Genomic DNA, 19004 nt, shown 5'->3' on the forward strand with positions numbered 1-19004 from the left:
TAGTTTAGCCGACAGGGAACCAGAACACCATCAATAACATAAAGGGATCATTATAGAAGGCTCTTTTCCCTTTGGATTGGACATGATTAACTTCTTGCGTCGAGCCATCCCGGATCCGGTATCGTGACTACAGCCTCAAGCTCATTACCATAATGCAACATTAACTATTCATGAAAATCGCAAATGAAATGAAATTAATCTATTTGCTCTCAATCTTAGCCTTTTGTTAACAACACTGTCATCTCAGATTTTCAAAATATGCTTCTCAACCATTGCAAAACAAGCATTTGTGTAACAGTATTGATAGCTAACGTAGCATTTAGCGTGGCATTTAGAGTTAGCATTCAGCAGGCAACATTTTCACAAAAACCAGAAAAGCATTCAAATAAAATCATTTACCTTTGAAGAACTTCGGATGTTTTCAATGAGGAGACTCTCAGATAGCAAATGTTCAGTTTTTCCTGAAAGATTATTTGTTTAGGACAAATCGCTCTGTTTTCTGCGTCACGTTTAGCTACGAAAAAAACCTGTATCCAGGATTGTGTAAATCTATCCGCAAGCTCATTAGCATAACACAACGTTAACTATTCATGAAAATCGCAAATGAAATTAAATTAATCTATTTGCTCTCAAGCTTAGCCTTTTGTTAACAACACTGTCATCTCAGATTTTCAAAATATGCTTTTGAACCATAGCTAAACAAGCATTTGTGTAACAGTATTAGTATTAGTATTAGCCTAGCATAGGATTATGCCTCTATTTCAGCATGCAACATTTTCCACAAAAAACAGAAAATTAAATTAAATTAAATTAAAATAAAATCATTTACCTTTGAAGAACTTCAGATGTTTTCAATGAGGAGCCTCTGTTAGATAGCAAATGTTCTGTTTTTCAAAAAATATGATTTGTGTCGACTAATCGCTCCGTTTTGTTCATCACGTTTGTGTAAGGAAAAAAAAAAGTCATTAAAACGTGAACTTTTTTCCAAATTAACTCCATAATATCGACGGAAACATGGCAAACCGATGTTTAGAATCAATCCTCAAGGTGTTTTTCACATATCTATCGATGATAAAATCCATCGTGGCAGTTTACTTTCTCTTCTAAAGAAATGGATCGCGCATGGACCTACAGATTACGCAATAATTTCAACACAGGACACCGGGCGGGACACCAGGTAAATGTAGTCTCTTATGGTCAATCTTCCAATGATATGCCTACAAACAAGTCACAATGCTGCAGACAATGGCGGGAAACGACAGAAAGCGCAGGCTCATTCCTGGCGCATTCACAGCCATATAAGGAGACATTGGAACACAGCGCCTTCAGAATCTGGGGCATTTCCTGTATGAACCTTCATCTTGGTTTCGCCTGTAGCATTAGTTCTGGGGCACTCACAGATAATATCTTTGCAGTTTTGGAAACGTCAGAGTTTTGTCTTTCCAAGGCTGTCAATTCCATGCATAGTCGAGCATCTTTTCGTGACAAAATATCTTGTTTAAAACGGGAACGTTTTTTATGCAAAAATTAAAAGAGCGCCCCCTATCTCGAAGAGGTTAACAGAGTTTTTGAACTATGTCTGTGAACTGTGGGCTTGTCCATTGAGTATGACATGTGAATGATGGGGGGGGGGCTTGTTTAATGACTGTCTCATATTTCCTAACGATGTTGTGCGGTATGGATGCCAATGACATGGATGGCTTTGTGAGAACTGTTTTCTGGGTTGTGGTGATGAAGATGAAGATGAAGATGTATTGTGTGTTATGGATGGCGCTGTGATGCTGACCTCTATGTTCTGTGTTGTTGCTGTACAGGAGTTTGCAGCCCTGACCAAGGAGCTGAACGTGTGCAGAGAGAACCTTCTGGAGAAGGAGGAGGAGATCTCTGAGCTCAAGGCCGAGAGGAACAACACCAGGGTACGTGGAGAGGAGACACAAGAGCGCACGCACAGACACACACACATTTGTTTCTGCCCAATTCTAACCTCACACATTGACCTGAACCAGAACGGCTTAGAGTCTATGGAGATCAACAATGTTTTCATCTGTTGATGCGGTTGACTGGTCACCTGTAACATAGGTCGATGGAACCGGTCGCCTGCATGTCCCTGGGGACAGATTTGGACCCCATATACATTAGAGCTAACTCTGAATTCCATTTCCGATAATACCCTTTCTTTAAGCAGAGTAACCAAACTCTGCTGTTGACAGATAAGGCTGCTCTTTTCCCATTAATCTGTATAATGGGAGACTCACGTAGTCACACTGACTGACTACAAACCACCAGTCTGTATAATGGGAGACTCACATAGTCACACTGACTGACTACAAACCACCAGTCTGTATAATGGGAGACTCACATAGTCACACTGACTGACTACAAACCACCAGTCTGTATAATGAGAGACTCACATAGTCACACTGACTGACTACAAACCACCAGTCTGTATAATGGGAGACTCACATAGTCACACTGACTGACTACAAACCACCAGTCTGTATAATGGGAGACTCACACAGTCACACTGACTGACTACAAACCACCAGTCTGTATAATGGGAGACTCACACAGTCACACTGACTGACTACAAACCACCAGTCTGTATAATGGGAGACTCACATAGTCACACTGACTGACTACAAACCACCAGTCTGTATAATGGGAGACTCACACAGTCACACTGACTGACTACAAACCACCAGTCTGTATAATGGGAGACTCACACAGTCACACTGACTGACTACAAACCACCAGTCTGTATAATGGGAGACTCACATAGTCACACTGACTGACTACAAACCACCAGTCTGTATAATGGGAGACTCACATAGTCACACTGACTGACTACAAACCACCAGTCTGTATAATGGGAGACTCACACAGTCACACTGACTGACTACAAACCACCAGTCTGTATAATGGGAGACTCACATAGTCACACTGACTGACTACAAACCACCAGTCTGTATAATGGGAGACTCACATAGTCACACTGACTGACTACAAACCACCAGTCTGTATAATGGGAGACTCACATAGTCACACTGACTGACTACAAACCACCAGTCTGTATAATGGGAGACTCACATAGTCACACTGACTGACTACAAACCACCAGTCTGTATAATGGGAGACTCACATAGTCACACTGACTGACTACAAACCACCAGTCTGTATAATGGGAGACTCACATAGTCACACTGACTGACTACAAACCACCAGTCTGTATAATGGGAGACTCACATAGTCACACTGACTGACTACAAACCACCAGTCTGTATAATGGGAGACTCACATAGTCACACTGACTGACTACAAACCACCAGTCTGTATAATGGGAGACTCACATAGTCACACTGACTGACTACAAACCACCAGTCTGTATAATGGGAGACTCACATAGTCACACTGACTGACTACAAACCACCAGTCTGTATAATGGGAGACTCACATAGTCACACTGACTGACTACAAACCACCAGTCTGTATAATGGGAGACTCACATAGTCACACTGACTGACTACAAACCACCAGTCTGTATAATGGGAGACTCACATAGTCACACTGACTGACTACAAACCACCAGTCTGTATAATGGGAGACTCACATAGTCACACTGACTGACTACAAACCACCAGTCTGTATAATGGGAGACTCACATAGTCACACTGACTGACTACAAACCACCAGTCTGTATAATGGCAGACTCACATAGTCACACTGACTGACTACAAACCACCAGTCTGTATAATGGGAGACTCACATAGTCACACTGACTGACTACAAACCACCAGTCTGTATAATGGGAGACTCACATAGTCACACTGACTGACTACAAACCACCAGTCTGTATAATGGGAGACTCACATAGTCACACTGACTGACTACAAACCACCAGTCTGTATAATGGGAGACTCACATAGTCACACTGACTGACTACAAACCACCAGTCTGTATAATGGGAGACTCACATAGTCACACTGACTGACTACAAACCACCAGTCTGTATAATGGGAGACTCACATAGACACACTGACTGACTACAAACCACTAGTCTGCCAGAGAGGATTTTAGCACTGCCATTTTAGTAGCTCTGTCACATCGAGAGAGAGAGAGAGAGAGAGAGAGAGAGAGAGAGAGAGAGAGAGAGAGAGAGAGAGAGAGAGAGAGAGAGAGAGAGAGAGAGAGAGAGAGAGAGAGAGAGAGAGAGAGAGAGAGAGAGAGATGGAATTTAGTCTCTCTCTCTTCATTATCACCTTGAATCCTCTGCAGAGCGATGAGGCAGACTTTTAATATATCAGCTTTTTTTAGTTGTAAAGGTTTTAAAGTTCATAATTAAATATTTGAAGCCAGGTGCATGCAATCAGTGGGTTGGAGAGCTGACAACAGAAAAGAGGATGGTGTACCTCTAGGTACCCCTAAACATTGTAAGCTGGATGAGCCATGCAGTGTAGAAGCATGATAAGAGAGAAATTATGAACCATAGAGAGAGGAGGAGGAGGAGAGGGTGTGTGTAGGTGTAGGTTATAGAAGGAGGAGGAGGAGGAGGCGGAGAGGGTGTGTGTAGGTGTAGGTTATAGAAGGAGGAGGAGGAGGCGGAAAGGGTGTGTGTAGGTTATAGAGAGAGGAGGAGGAGGAGGAGAGGGTGTGTGTAGGTTATAGAGAGAGGAGGAGGAGGAGAGGGTGTGTGTAGGTGTAGGTTATAGGAGGAGGAGGCGGAAAGGGTGTGTGTAGGTTATAGAGAGAGGAGGAGGAGGAGAGGGTGTGTGTAGGTTATAGAGAGAGGAGGAGGAGAGGGTGTGTGTAGGTATAGGTTATAGAGAGAGAGGAGGAGGAGAGGGCGTGTGTAGGTTATAGAGAGAGGAGGAGGAGAGGGTGTGTGTCGGTTATAGAGACAGGAGGAGGAGAGGGTGTGTGTAGGTTATAGAGAGAGGAGGAGGAGAGGGTGTGTGTAGATATAGGTTATAGAGAGAGAGGAGGAGGAGAGTGAGTGTGTAGGTGTAGGTTATAGACGGAGGAGGAGGAGGAGGAGGAGGGTGTGTGTAGGTTATAGAAAGAGGAGGAGGAGGAGAGGGTGTGTGTAGGTTGTAGAGAGAGGAGAAGGAAGAGAGGGTGTGTGTAGGTTATAGAGAGAGGAGGAGTAGATGGTGTGTGTAGGTTATAGAAAGAGGAGGAGGAGTAGAGGGTGTGTGTAGGTTATAGAGAGAGGAGGAGGGAGGAGAGGGTGTGTGTAGGTTATAAAAGAGGAGGAGGAGAGAGGGTGTGTGTAGGTTATAGAGAGGAGGAGGAGGAGAGAGGGTGTGTGTAGGTTATAGAAAGAGGAGGAGGAGGACAGGGTGTGTGTAGGTTATAGAAAGAGGAGGAGGAGGAGAGGGTGTGTGTAGGTGTAGGTTATAGAAAGAGGAGGAGGAGGAGAGGGTGTGTGTAGGTTATAGAGAGAGGAGGAGGGGGACAGGGTGTGTGTAGGTTATAGAGAGAGGAGGAGGAGGACAGGGTGTGTGTAGGTTATAGAAAGAGGAGGAGGAGGAGAGGGTGTGTGTAGGTTATAGAGAGAGGAGGAGGAGGAGAGGGTGTGTGTAGGTTATAGAGAGAGGAGGAGGAGGAGGAGAGGGTGTGTGTAGGTTATAGAGAGGAGGAGTAGAGGGTGTGTGTAGGTGTAGGTTATAGAAAGAGGAGGAGGAGGAGAGGGTGTGTGTAGGTTATAGAGAGAGGAGGAGGAGGAGAGGGTGTGTGTAGGTTATAGAGAGAGGAGGAGGAGGAGAGGGTGTGTGTAGGTTATAGAGAGAGGAGGAGGAGGACAGGGTGTGTGTAGGTTATAGAGAGAGGAGGAGGAGGAGGAGAGGGTGTGTGTAGGTTATAGAGAGAGGAGGAGGAGGGTGGGAGGAGGAGGCCTCTCCTTAGAGGGTGTGTGTAGGTGTAGGTTGCTTCTTATTATTCTGGCGGGGCGATGGCTGAGGTAGAGCTGGGGCCAACGTTCAGACTCGGATTGATTAAACAGCGGGGGTTTGGATGTGGGGAAGGAAGATGTGGGAAGGGGGGCTGGAGTCTGCTGGCAATCCTTCAGACGCTCATGGAGAGACAGAGAGAAGGAGGGATGGACAGCCCCCTCGAAGCCCTCCAAAACTCGTCTACACCCCTCTGTCAGCACCTTCCCTTTCTCCAACGTATTCATACAACAACAGACACACCGGCTCTGTTCCAAGGTTGTTTCTAGCATATAATTTAGATTGGAGCAATGTATTCAGCATGCCTTTTAAATGGTATGCTAGTGTGGATATTGAAACAGAGCCTACAGTATGCTTGTACCATTTGGGCCGCACCCAACATAGCCTCTGCAGTGCCTGATGGTTAGTGTAGTGCAACACTGAATTCCTAGTTAAGTTCTACCAGGTTGAGTGAATATGTGTTGACTTTGAAAATGTGGTTGATGTCTGTATGTGCAATGGTTCTTAATGCCTGGATGATTAAGAAATTACAGTCTGTGGTTTAAGCACAGTGCTTGGAGGACTCACAACACCAGAGCCCTGTTTAAAGATGGGTTTAGAAGTAAGTTACTTCCTTGGTTAAATACTGTGGTGACGCCAGTGTGAAAACTCTCCAAACCATTGGTGAACTACACTGTTATGTTATTAACCGGCCACAGCACGTGACGACGCCGAGGACGGGTTGTTTGGCCTAGCAAAGGAGGGGAGAAGAGGAGGATGGATGGGGAGGAAGGGAGAGGAGGAGGGGAGAGGAGGAGGGCTTCAAGGCCAAGACAAAGTGTTACTGTTGGGCTGAAGGCTGAGGGAGAGAGGGAAGAGCTGCTTGGTCTATCCCGGGAACACGGTATATCATGTCAACCCCGGGCTGAGGTGGGATGGTGGGTTGGTGGGGAGAGATAAATAGACATATCTCACTGTTGTCTCCAACACTATCCATTCTATTTATCTGGGTTAGAAACAAGGTTAGAAACAAGGCATTTGGGATGTGGAGATGAAGAAAACGGTCAATGTTTCTCAGAATGACCAGACAACAAAGCTGAAGTCACTGCATGAACCTCTCCTCAGATCAGTATCTCAGCGGAGCTTGGTGAATTCCTAACAGGACAGATAGCATCATCATTAGCAATTAGCTTGCTCTAATTAGTTGCTTGTCTGTGAGGCATGTGCATCCCCTCCAAAACACTAGGCCTTCACAGGACCAGGTTATGGGCCAAATCTAGACCCCAAAAGCCTAGCTAGTGAGACTAGCACATTTAGACTTCCCCCCATCCCTCCACTGTACCTGTGTGACAGAGATCAGAGGACAGTGTTCATCTTTCTGGTCCCTGTGTGTACTCCTCGTCTCTCCTGTGCCCCTACTCCCAGTGGACTCCTCCCTTTCTGCTGGAAGTTGACTCCCCCAACACTCCCTGTCCTTGGGACACTTTCCACTGAGAATGGATTCGGCACGCCGCCTACACCAGCCCGGCACAGTAACAACATTAACATCATCTGTGTTGTGTGCAGTCCAGAGACTTTTCATTTGTTTTGAGTGCCTATATTGATTTTCGTATGTCTCGTGTTATTCCACTGAAGGTTTATTCTCCCCCCTTCCCCCTCCCGACCCAAAGTTCAAAAATTAAATGAAATGACCAAGATAAGAAGGTCTGGTTGGTTACTTTAATTTATTTTCATTGCAGTTAATCAGGGTGGATATAAATAATGTATTTGGAGAATCACATGAAGACCAGTAACCTTGTGTGGTTGGTATAATACCGTCCAGTGGTCCGGCCACTACAGGTTGACATTTAGAATCATATCACCACATCTTCTCTGGTGCCAGGATAACTGATGATGCAGACGATTCCAGTAATAGCATCGATGATGATGTCAATTATGCAGATGAGGCAGATAGCCTTTCTGATGATGATGCAGATGGGGGGGATGATGATGATGATGATGATGATTATATTAGCACTAATTTCTGTCCCTATGTCTGTCTCTATAGTTGCTTCTGGAGCATCTGGAGTGCCTGGTGTCCAGGCATGAGCGGTCACTACGTATGACCGTGGTCAAGCGGCAGGCCCAGTCCCCCTCAGGCGTGTCCAGTGAGGTGGAGGTCCTCAAAGCACTCAAGTCCCTGTTCGAGCACCACAAAGCTCTAGACGAGAAGGTAAGACCATACATTAGACATGTATTCTATAGAATCTGCACGGTACCTATTCCTTTTTGCTGAGTGGAAGAATGGATTATACACGCAGATCGAGATTCTTCAATTGATTGTACAGTATATTTGACTGATGACAGTATGGAGAGGCTTTGCAAATGCAGTGCCATCCTGGTATTGAATATTCTTTGTTTTGGCACAATCACCACCACAACCGCCTGTCCTCCCACTGGCCCCAGCCCCAGCATCTGCCTTCCCACTGGCCCCAGCCCCAGCATCTGCCCTCCCACTGGCCCCAGCCCCAGCATCTGCCCTCCCACTGGCCCCAGCCCCATCTGCCCTCCCACTGGCCCCAGCCCCAGCCCTCCCACTGGCCCCAGCCCCAGCATCTGCCCTCCCACTGGCCCAGCCCCAGCCTCTGCCCTCCCACTGGCCCCAGCCCCAGGCCTCCCACTGGCCCAGCCCCAGCCTCTGCCCTCCCACTGGCCCCAGCCCCAGCCTCTGCCCTCCCACTGGCCCCAGCCCCAGCCTCTGCCCTCCCACTGGCCCCAGCCCCAGCCCCAGCCCTCCCACTGGCCCCAGCCCCAGCCTCTGCCCTCCCACTGGCCCCAGCCCCAGCCTCTGCCCTCCCACTGGCCCCAGCCCCAGCCTCTGCCCTCCCACTGGCCCCAGCCCCAGCCTCTGCCCTCCCACTGGCCCCAGCCCCAGCCTCTGCCCTCCCACTGGCCCCAGCCCCAGCATCTGCCCTCCCACTGGCCCCAGCCCCAGCATCTGCCCTCCCACTGGCCCCAGCCCCAGCCCTCAGCCCTCCCACTGGCCCCAGCCCCAGCCTCTGCCCCAGCCCCAGCCCCAGCCTCTGCCCTCCCACTGGCCCCAGCCCCCCCAGCCCTCCCACTGGCCCCAGCCCCAGCCTCTGCCCTCCCACTGGCCCCAGCCCCAGCCTCTGCCCTCCCACTGGCCCCAGCCCCAGCCTCTGCCCTCCCACTGGCCCCAGCCCCAGCCTCTGCCCTCCCACTGGCCCCAGCCCCAGCCTCTGCCCTCCCACTGGCCCCAGCCCCAGCCTCTGCCCTCCCACTGGCCCCAGCCCCAGCCTCTGCCCTCCCACTGGCCCCAGCCCCAGCCTCTGCCCTCCCACTGGCCCCAGCCCCAGCCTCTGCCCTCCCACTGGCCCCAGCCCCAGCATCTGCCCTCCCACTGGCCCCAGCCCCAGCCTCTGCCCTCCCACTGGCCCCAGCCCCAGCCCCAGCCCTCCCACTGGCCCAGCCCCAGCCTCTGCCCTCCCACTGGCCCCAGCATCTGCCCTCCCACTGGCCCCAGCCCCAGCCTCTGCCCTCCCACTGGCCCCAGCCCCAGCCTCTGCCCTCCCACTGGCCCCAGCCCCAGCCTCTGCCCTCCATGGCCCCAGCCCCAGCCTCAGCCCTCCCACTGGCCCCAGCCCCAGCATCTGCCCTCCCACTGGCCCCAGCCCCAGCCTCTGCCCTCCCACTGGCCCCAGCCCCAGCCCTCCCACTGGCCCAGCCCCAGCCTCTGCCCTCCCACTGGCCCCAGTCCCAGCCCTCCCACTGGCCCAGCCCCAGCCTCTGCCCTCCCACTGGCCCCAGCCCCAGCCTCTGCCCTCCCACTGGCCCCAGCCCCAGCCTCTGCCCTCACAATGGCCCCAGCCCCAGCCTCAGCCCTCCCACTGGCCTCAGCCCCAGCCTCAGCCCTCCCACTGGCCCCAGCCCCAGCCTCTGCCCTCCCACTGGCCCCAGCCCCAGCCTCTGCCCTCCCACTGGCCCCAGCCCCAGCCTCTGCTCTGCCTCAGGCCTGTTGATTGATGGCCTCAGCCCTCTGTAAGATGTCACGCCGGCTGCTGTAATCTATTCAACCCTCCACAACAGACCCTATCATTTATAACGCGTCTCTCCAGGCCGCTGGACTAGGGAATAAAATCAGTTTTTGATTCACGGGATGTTTTCTGCCCTGCAACGATCTGTCTGTGTGTTGCTGGGCTGTCCGGAGGAGGGGAGGGGAGGGAGGGGGATGACTGCCCTGTAATCCAGGCTAGGAGCCTCCTCAGAGATGCCTTGATCCTAGCGGGCCACAGCCCCGGTCATGGAGCACCACAGAGCTCACCAGTAAATGCTCCATCAGTAGCATGACAAATACCTCAACATGGTGCATAGAGGAAGGCAGAGGAAGTCGTACATTCACCCCCTTTGAGGAGAGGGGAGGAGGGGAGAAGAGGAGGAGGGATGGGGAGGAGCGGAGAAGAGGAGGAGGGATGGGAAGGAGGAGAGAAGAGGAGGAGGGATGGGAAGGAGGAGAGAAGAGGAGGAGGGATGGGGAGGAGGAGGGATGGGAAGGAGGAGAGAAGAGGAGGAGTGATGGGGAGGAGGGGAGAAGAGGAGGTGGGATGGGAGGAGGGGAGAAGAGGAGGAGGGATGGGGAGGAGGAGAGAAGAGGAGGAAGGATGGGAGGAGGGATGGGGAGGAGGGGAGAAGAGGAGGAGGGATGGGAAGGAGGGGAGAAGAGGAGGAGGGATGGGGAGGAGGGATGGGGGAGAAGAGGAGGGATGGGAAGGAGGGGGAAGAGGAGGAGGGATGGGGAGGAGGGGAGAAGAGGAGGAGGGATGGGGAGGAGGAGAGAAGAGGAGGAGGGATGGGGAGGAGGGGAGAGGAGGGGGATGGGAGGAGGGGGAGAGGAGGAGGGGAGAGGAGGAGGGATGGGAGGAGGGGAGAAGAGGAGGAGGGATGGGGAGGAGGGGAGAAGAGGAGCAGGGATGGGAAGGAGGAGAGAAGAGGAGGAGGGATGGGAAGGAGGAGAGAAGAGGAGGAGGGATGGGGGGAGGGGAGGAGGAGGAGGAGGAGGGATGGGGAGGAGGGATGGGAGGAGGGGAGAGGAGGAGGGATGGGGAGGAGGGGGAGAGGAGGAGGGATGGGAGGAGGGGAGAGGAGGAGGGATGGGGAGGAGGGGAGAAGAGGAGGATGGATGGGGAGGAAGGGAGAGGAGGAGGGGGGAGGAGGAGGGCTTCAAGGCCAAGACAAAGTGTTACTGTTGGGCTGAAGGCTGAGGGAGAAGAGGAAGAGCTGGGATGGGGAACACGGTATATCATGTCAACCCCGGGCTGAGGTGGGATGGTGGGTTGGTGGGGAGAGATAAATAGACATATCTCACTGTTGTCTCCAACACTATCCATTCTATTTATCTGAGAGCTCAAAACCACATGTCTACTGCCATTAACTGCTAGAGCAGAGCTCCATGGTAAGGTCCTACCAGAGGTTGTGTACAGTAACGCACTCATGGCGGGTTGTTGTGTTTTGTTTTCCTCAGGTGAGGGAGAGACTGGAGGTGGCTAGAGAGGGTTTCTGCATTGGAGGAGGAGCTAACATCAGCCAGGGAGGAGGTGAGAAATGTGTCACAGCATCATTTCCACAGGGATGCTGACTGAGACGTCTGTTCTCTTCATTTCATCAGTTCATGTTTTAGTCAACTTTCAAAGTAGTTTGATGTTGACAGGGATGGGGAGGACTCCTATTCATTCTGTCTTAAGATGGAGGGATGGGGTGAAGGATGGGTTGACAGATGAGAGCTGGCCCGTGGCGTTAGTAGGGTGGCGTAACGCCTTTGCCCCCATTCTCTCTCTGCCAGTCTCTGCCTGGGCAGATGGTCATGTTCCAGCTGAGAGGAGCCCTCAGGGACGCTCTACTGGAGCCAAATTAACCACTCTGCACTGCCAGAGGGAGGGAGGGAGGGAGGGAGGGAGGGAGGGAGGGGAGAGGGAGGGAGGGAGGGAGGGAGGGAGGGGGGAGGGAGATAAGGTCAGTGAATGGGGAAATGAGAGGAAGAGAGAAAAAGAATGGTGGAAGACATGGGCAGTGAGAGGAGAAGAGAAGAAGAATAGTGGGATGGGCAGGAGGGTAGAGAGAGAAGAAGAATGGTGGAAGACATGGGCAGTGAGAGGTAGAGAGAGAAGAAGAATAGTGGAAGACATGGGAGTGAGGGAGGTAGAGAGAGAAGAAGAATAGTGGAAGACATGGGATGGAGGAGGAGAGAAGAAGAATAGTGGAAGGGATGGGCAGTGAGAGGTAGAGGAGAAGAAGAATAGTGGAAGGGATGGGCAGGAGAGGTAGAAGAGGAGGAATAGTGGAAGACATGGGGAGTGAGAGGAGGAGGGAAGAAGGGAGTGGAAGACATGGGCAGTGAGAGGGAGAGAGAAGAAGAATAGTGGAAGACATGGAGAGTGAGAGGTAGAGAGAGGGATAGTGGAAGACATGGGCAGTGAGAGGTAGAGAGAGGAGAAGAATAGTGGAAGACATGGGCAGGAGAGGTAGAGAGAGAAGAAGAATGGTGGAAGACATGGGCAGTGAGAGGTAGAGAGAGAAGAAGAATAGTGGAAGACATGGGAGTGAGAGGTAGGGAGAGGAGGAAGAATGGTGGAAGACATGGGAGTGAGAGGTAGAGGATAAGAAGAATAGTGGAAGACATGGGCAGTGGAGGAGAGAGAGAAGAAGAATAGGGAAGGATGGGCAGTGAGAGGTAGAGAGAGGAAGGAGTGGAAGACATGGGCAGTGAGAGGTAGAGAGAAGAACAATAGTGGAAGACATGGGAGGAGGGAGAGGAGAAGAAGAATGGTGGAAGGATGGGGAGGAGAGGGAGAGAGAGAAGAATAGTGGAAGATGGGGAGTGAGAGGTCAGAGGAGAAGAGAATAGTGGAAGACATGGGCAGTGAGAGGTAGAGAGGGAAGAAGAATGGTGGAAGACATGGGCAGTGAGAGGTAGAGAGGGAAGAAGAATAGTGGACATGGGCAGTGAGAGGTAGAGAGGGAAGAAGAATGGTGGAAGACATGGGCAGTGAGAGGTAGAGAGAGAAGAAGAATAGTGGAAGACATGGGCAGTGAGAGGTGAAGAAGAATAGTGGAAGACATGGGCAGTGAGAGGTAAATAGAATATCACTGTGGAAGACATGGGCATTGATTTATCTGAGAGCTCAAAACCAATGTGGAAGACATGGGCATTAAGGTAGAGCAGAAGAAGAATAGTGGAAGACATGGGCTACCAGAGGTTGAGACAGAAGAATCATGGCGGGTTGTTGTGAGAGTTTTCCTCAGGTGAGTGGAAGACATGGGCAGTGAGAGGTAGAGAGAGAAGGAATTGGAAGACATTGGCAGTGAGAGGTAGAGAGAGAAGAAGAATAGTGGAAACATGGGCATGAGAGGTAGAGAGAGACGTCTGTTCTCTTCAAGAATATGTGGAAGACATGGGCAGTGAGAGGTAGAGATGGAGAGAAGAAGAATAGTGGAAGACATGGGCAGTGAGAGGTAGAGAGAGTGAAGAATAGTGGAAGACATGGGCAGTTGACAGATGAGAGAATAGTGGAAGACATGGGCAGTTTGAGGTAGTGGAGAAGAAGAATGGTGGAAGACATGGGCAGTCTCTGGTAGGGCAGATGAAGAATAGTGGAAGACATGGGCAGTGAGAGGTACTGAGAGAAGATTAACCACTCTGAAGACATGGGCAGTGAGAGGAGAGAGAAGAAGAATATTGGAAGACATGGGCAGTGAGAGGTAGAGAGAGAAGAAGAATAGTGGAAGACATGGGCAGTGAGAGGTAGAGAGGGAAGAAGAATAGTGGAAGACATGGGCAGTGAGAGGTAGAGAGAGAAGAAGAATAGTGGAAGACATGGGCAGTGAGAGGTAGAGAGAGAAGAAGAATAGTGGAAGACATGGGCAGTGAGAGGTAGAGAGAGAAGAAGAATAGTGGAAGACATGGGCAGTGAGAGGTAGGGAGAGAGAGGAAGAATGGTGGAAGACATGGGCAGTGAGAGGTAAAGAGAGAAAAATAATGGTGGAAGACATGGGCAGTGAGAGGTAGGGAGAGAGAGGAAGAATGGTGGAAGACATGGGCAATGAGAGGTAGGGAGAGAGCGGAAGAATGGTGGAAGACATGGGCAGTGAGAGGTAGAGAGAGATAAGAAGAATGGTGGAAGACATGGGCAGTGAGAGGTAGAGAGAGAAAAATAATAGTGGAAGACATGGGCAGTGAGAGGTAGAGAGAGAAAAATAATAGTGGAAGACATGGGCAGTGAGAGGTAGGGAGAGAGAGGAAGAATGGTGGAAGACATGGGCACTGAGAGGTAGGGAGAGAGAAGGAAGAATGGTGGAAGACATGGGCACTGAGAGGTAGGGAGAGAGAGGAAGAATGGTGGAAGACATGGGCAGTGAGAGGTAGAGAGAGAAAAATAATGGTGGAAGACATGGGCAGTGAGAGGTCGGGAGAGATAAGAAGAATGGTGGAAGACATGGGCAGTGAGAGGTAGGGAGAGAGAAGAAGAATGGTGTAAGACATGGGCAGTGAGAGGTAGGGAGAGAGAAGAAGAATGGTGGAAGACATGGGCAGTGAGAGGTAGGGGGAGAGAAGAAGAATGGTGGAAGACATGGGCAGTGAGAGGTAGGGAGAGAGAAGAAGAAGGGGGTGGTAAAATATACATACAGGAGGAGAGGGCATCGAATGAGCTGGGATTAAACAGCTGCTCTACCTGCATTAGAACTGCCTCCAGTCTGTAATGAGCTGTGGACGGGGGTGGCTGATCAAAGCACAACTGACACGGCCGGGAAGGGAAGGGATAAGGGGGAGAGGGAGGGAGAGAGAGATTTAAAATGCTGCTCTACCAGCCAAACAGGTGAGATGAAACCCTGGTCAAAGACTGATCTTCCCTGGCTATAGAAAACAAGTAAAGCTAGGGATGGAGTGAGGGGATGAGAGGAGTGAGATGGTGATATCTTTCACTTTGAGTTAGCCTAGTATTACCAGACTGATGGCCACTCCTGTATCCGTGTTGCGAATCATTTATGTAAGCTCGTGAGATCAGGCTGGTTGTATGAGGCTAAGTTTGAGCCATAGACATGCAGTGTAAAGTGCATCTCATTCGCTTAACCAAGTACAGTGTTGCGCTTCAGCAGATATTTCACTGAGTCGAGACATAGGTCTTTATTTGATTAAATAGTGTGACTATACTTCATTTGACTACAGTGAATACATAGTTAACTTTCTGCTGTGTCATGGTGAGACAGTCATCTGAGTGAGTGGGTGTTGAGGCCCGGTGATGGAGGCTGTGGTTAAATAAGCACTGCTGAATAGAAACGTCCACACTTCCACACGTCAGAGCCTCTGGGAGGACGTTGGGTTCCAGTGGCTGCCTGCACCAGCTACAGACTGTTAATTGATTTGGGATGGAGATCTGCCTCGAGTCGCTCTCCTCTGGGGCTCCAGTCTGCAGATAACACCACCTGCAATCCTGGAGCCTCCCATAGGGAGCTGCACTGCCTGATGACATAGATGACCTTCGACCTCGTAGTCTCAGGTGTTTAAGTGTTCCAGATTTGACCTCTCAGTGTCAGGTGTTTAAGTGTTCCAGATTTGACCTCTTAGTGTCAGGTGTTTTTCCAGATTTGACCTCTCAGTCTCAGGTGTTTAAGTGTTTCAGATTTGACCTCTCAGTCTCAGGTGAGCAGATTTCTTTATGATGATTTTTTTTGATGTTTCAATTTAGAATTAAATAAATAGTGCAGTTGTTTTTAATACAGACCCGGCTCACATAAATGGAATGGGAGTAGATTCTGTGTCACGTTGGTATGAATGAATCGGGAGACAGGTGCAGGAATGCGTAATACTTATTAAAATTATATCTAAATTACGGCGTGCCGTGTAAAGGCACGGGGACAAAGACCAAACAAACACTATACAAAACACAGGGTAGAAACCCAAACAAAAGAGCGAGGAGTACCTCAAATAAATAACACAAGCGCACATGGGACAAGACCCGTAATCATCTGCGCTATCCACAACGGCACGAAAGCCAAAACACACAGCACAGGTACTCAAACGAACCAACAGACATTGTAACAATAATCGATAGGACAATGGTAAACCAAGGACACACATATACAATTACTAATCACTGGGAATAGGGGCCAGGTGTGCGTGATGAAAGTTCTGGAGGGATCCGTGACATTCTGTAGAATGTGTCAGGAGGTTGATAAATTCCCGGCAAAACCTCTGGGCCCTCTGGACTTGGTCCACCGCCAAGGGACCAATCCAACCTGCGTAAGATCCTACAAAGGCTGTTGTGAGAGAGAGACTGAAACCTGTTACTCTATGTTATCCGGTCTCTCTTATTTGTTTCCTGGTTAGAATTCTAGAGGGAATCCCCAAGGTGTCACCCACTCTATACAGTGAAAAATGAACCGGTGCTAAAAGATTCAAGTCAACAGGTTCCAAGTGTGCGTGTGTGTGTGTGTGTGTGTGTGTGACTGATCTTAATTCAGAGGCATTGCTGCATACAGCAACCTGCTCCCAGGCTCCACCAAATCAATCTTGTACACCGAGAGATTTCACGTCACCTTCCTGTCGAATCTCCTTTTGCTCCTTTATACTAAAACAGACCATTACTTCTCGGAGAGGTGGAGACGAAGGGAGTCAGGGAAGATGAAGGTATTGTGAGGGATAGGAGTTTGGAAGACAGCGCCTTTCTGTTTAGCTGTGGCACTGTCTCCTGATGTCTCCTGATGTCTCCTGGTGTCCCCTGGTGTTTCCTGGTGTTTCTGATGTCTCCTGATGTCTCCTGGTGTCTCCTGATGTCTCATGGTGTCTCCTGGTGTTTCTGATGTCTCCTGATGTCTCCTGGTGTCTCCTGATGTCTCCTGGTGTCTCCTGGTGTTTCTGATGTATCCTGATGTCTCCTGGTGTCTCCTGGTGTCTCCTGATGTTTCCTGGTGTTTCTGATGTCTCCTGGTGTTTCTGATGTCTCCTGGCGTCTCTGATGTCTCCTGGTGTCTCTGGTGTTTCCTTTCTCTGGTGTCTCTGGTGTTTCTGATGTCTCCTGGTTTCTCCTGGTGTTTCTGATGTCTCCTGGTTTCTCCTGGTATTTCTGATGTCTCCTGGTTTCTCCTGGTATTTCTGATGTCTCCTGGTTTCTCCTGGTATTTCTGATGTCTCCTGGTTTCTCCTGGTATTTCTGATGTCTCCTGGTGTTTCTGATGTCTCCTGGTTTCTCCTGGTATTTCTGGTGTCTCCTGGTATTCATGATGTCTCCTGGTGTCTCCTGTTGTTTCTGATGTTTCCTGGTGTTTCTGGTGTCTCCTGGTGTCTTCTGGTGTTTCTGATGTCTCCTGGTTTTTCTGATGTCTCCTGGTGTCTTCAGGTGTTTCTGATGTCTCCTGGTGTTTCTGATGTTTCTGATGTCTCCTGGTTTCTCCTGGTGTTTCTGATGTCTCCTGGTGTCTCCTGGTGTTTCTGATGTCTCCTGGTGTCTCCTGGTGTTTCTGATGTCTCCTGGTGTCTTCTGGTGTTTCTGATGTCTCCTGGTGTTTCTGATGTCTCCTGGTTTCTCCTGGTGTTTCTGATGTCTCCTGGTGTCTTCTGGTGTTTCTGATGTCTCCTGGTGTCTCCTGGTGTTTCTGATGTCTCCTGGTGTCTTCTGGTGTTTCTGATGTCTCCTGGTTTTTCTGATGTCTCCTGGTGTCTTCTGGTGTTTCTGATGTCTCCTGATGTTTCTGATCTCTTCTGGTGTTTCTGATGTCTCCTGGTGTCTTCTGTTGTTTCTGATGTCTCCTGGTGTCTCCTGGTGTTTCTGATGTCTCCTGGTGTTTCTGATGTCTCCTGGTGTTTCTGATGTCTCCTGGTTTCTCCTGGTATTCTGATGTCTCCTGGTGTTTCTGATGTCTCCTGGTGTCTCCTGGTGTTTCTGATGTCTCCTGGTGTCTCCTGGTGTTTCTGATGTCTCCTGGTTTCTCCTGGTATTTCTGATGTCTCCTGGTGTTTCTGATGTCGCCTGGTGTTTCTGGTGTCTCCTGGTGTTTCTGATGTCTCCTGGTCTCTCCTGGTATTTCTGATGTCTCCTGGTGTTTCTGATGTCTCCTGGTGTTTCTGATGTCTCCTGGTGTTTCTGATGTCTCCTGGTGTTTCTGATGTTTCTGATGTCTCCTGGTTTCTCCTGGTGTTTCTGATGTCTCCTGGTGTCTCCTGGTGTTTCTGATGTCTCCTGGTGTCTCCTGGTGTTTCTGATGTCTCCTGGTGTCTTCTGGTGTTTCTGATGTCTCCTGGTGTTTCTGATGTCTCCTGGTTTTTCCTGGTGTTTCTGATGTCTCCTGGTGTCTTCTGGTGTTTCTGATGTCTCCTGGTGTCTCCTGGTGTTTCTGATGTCTCCTGGTGTCTTCTGGTGTTTCTGATGTCTCCTGGTTTTTCTGATGTCTCCTGGTGTCTTCTGGTGTTTCTGATGTCTCCTGATGTTTCTGATCTCTTCTGGTGTTTCTGATGTCTCCTGGTGTCTTTTGTTGTTTCTGATGTCTCCTGGTGTCTCCTGGTGTTTCTGATGTCTCCTGGTTTTGATGTCTCCTGGTATTTGTGATGTCTCCTGGTTTCTCCTGGTATGTCTGATGTCTCCTGGTGTTTCTGATGTCTCCTGGTGTCTCCTGGTGTTTCTGATGTCTCCTGGTGTCTCCTGGTGTTTCTGATGTCTCCTGGTTTCTCCTGGTATTTCTGATGTCTCCTGGTGTTTCTGATGTCTCCTGGTGTTTCTGATGTCTCCTGGTGTTTCTGGTGTCTCCTGGTGTTTCTGATGTCTCCTGGTCTCTCCTGGTATTTCTGATGTCTCCTGGTGTTTCTGATGTCTCCTGGTGTTTCTGATGTCTTCTGGTGTTTCTGATGTCTCCTGGTGTTTCTGATGTCTCCTGGTGTCTTCTGGTGTTTCTGATGTCTCCTGGTGTCTCCTGGTGTTTCTGATGTCTCCTGGTTTCTCCTGGTATTTCTGATGTCTCCTGGTGTTTCTGATGTCTCCTGGTGTTTCTGATGTCTCCTAGTGTCTCCTGGTGTTTCTGATGTCTCCTGGTTTCTCC

The 19004-nt window shown here is 50.0% G+C and overlaps 1 protein-coding gene across 1 annotated transcript in view; it reads left to right on the forward strand.

The window, feature by feature from the left end:
- LOC123994452 (liprin-alpha-2-like) overlaps positions 1 to 19004 on the forward strand; it is a 268132-nt gene that overhangs the window by 170204 nt on the left and 78924 nt on the right. The window contains 4 exon segments of the mRNA XM_046297053.1: positions 1815 to 1916; positions 7972 to 8136; positions 11443 to 11462; positions 11464 to 11515. Of these exon segments, the coding sequence (XP_046153009.1) occupies positions 1815 to 1916; positions 7972 to 8136; positions 11443 to 11462; positions 11464 to 11515 (339 nt within the window).

The sequence above is a fragment of the Oncorhynchus gorbuscha genome, linkage group LG14, assembly GCF_021184085.1.
Source record: "Oncorhynchus gorbuscha isolate QuinsamMale2020 ecotype Even-year linkage group LG14, OgorEven_v1.0, whole genome shotgun sequence".
Classification (NCBI taxonomy): Eukaryota; Metazoa; Chordata; class Actinopteri; order Salmoniformes; family Salmonidae; genus Oncorhynchus; species Oncorhynchus gorbuscha.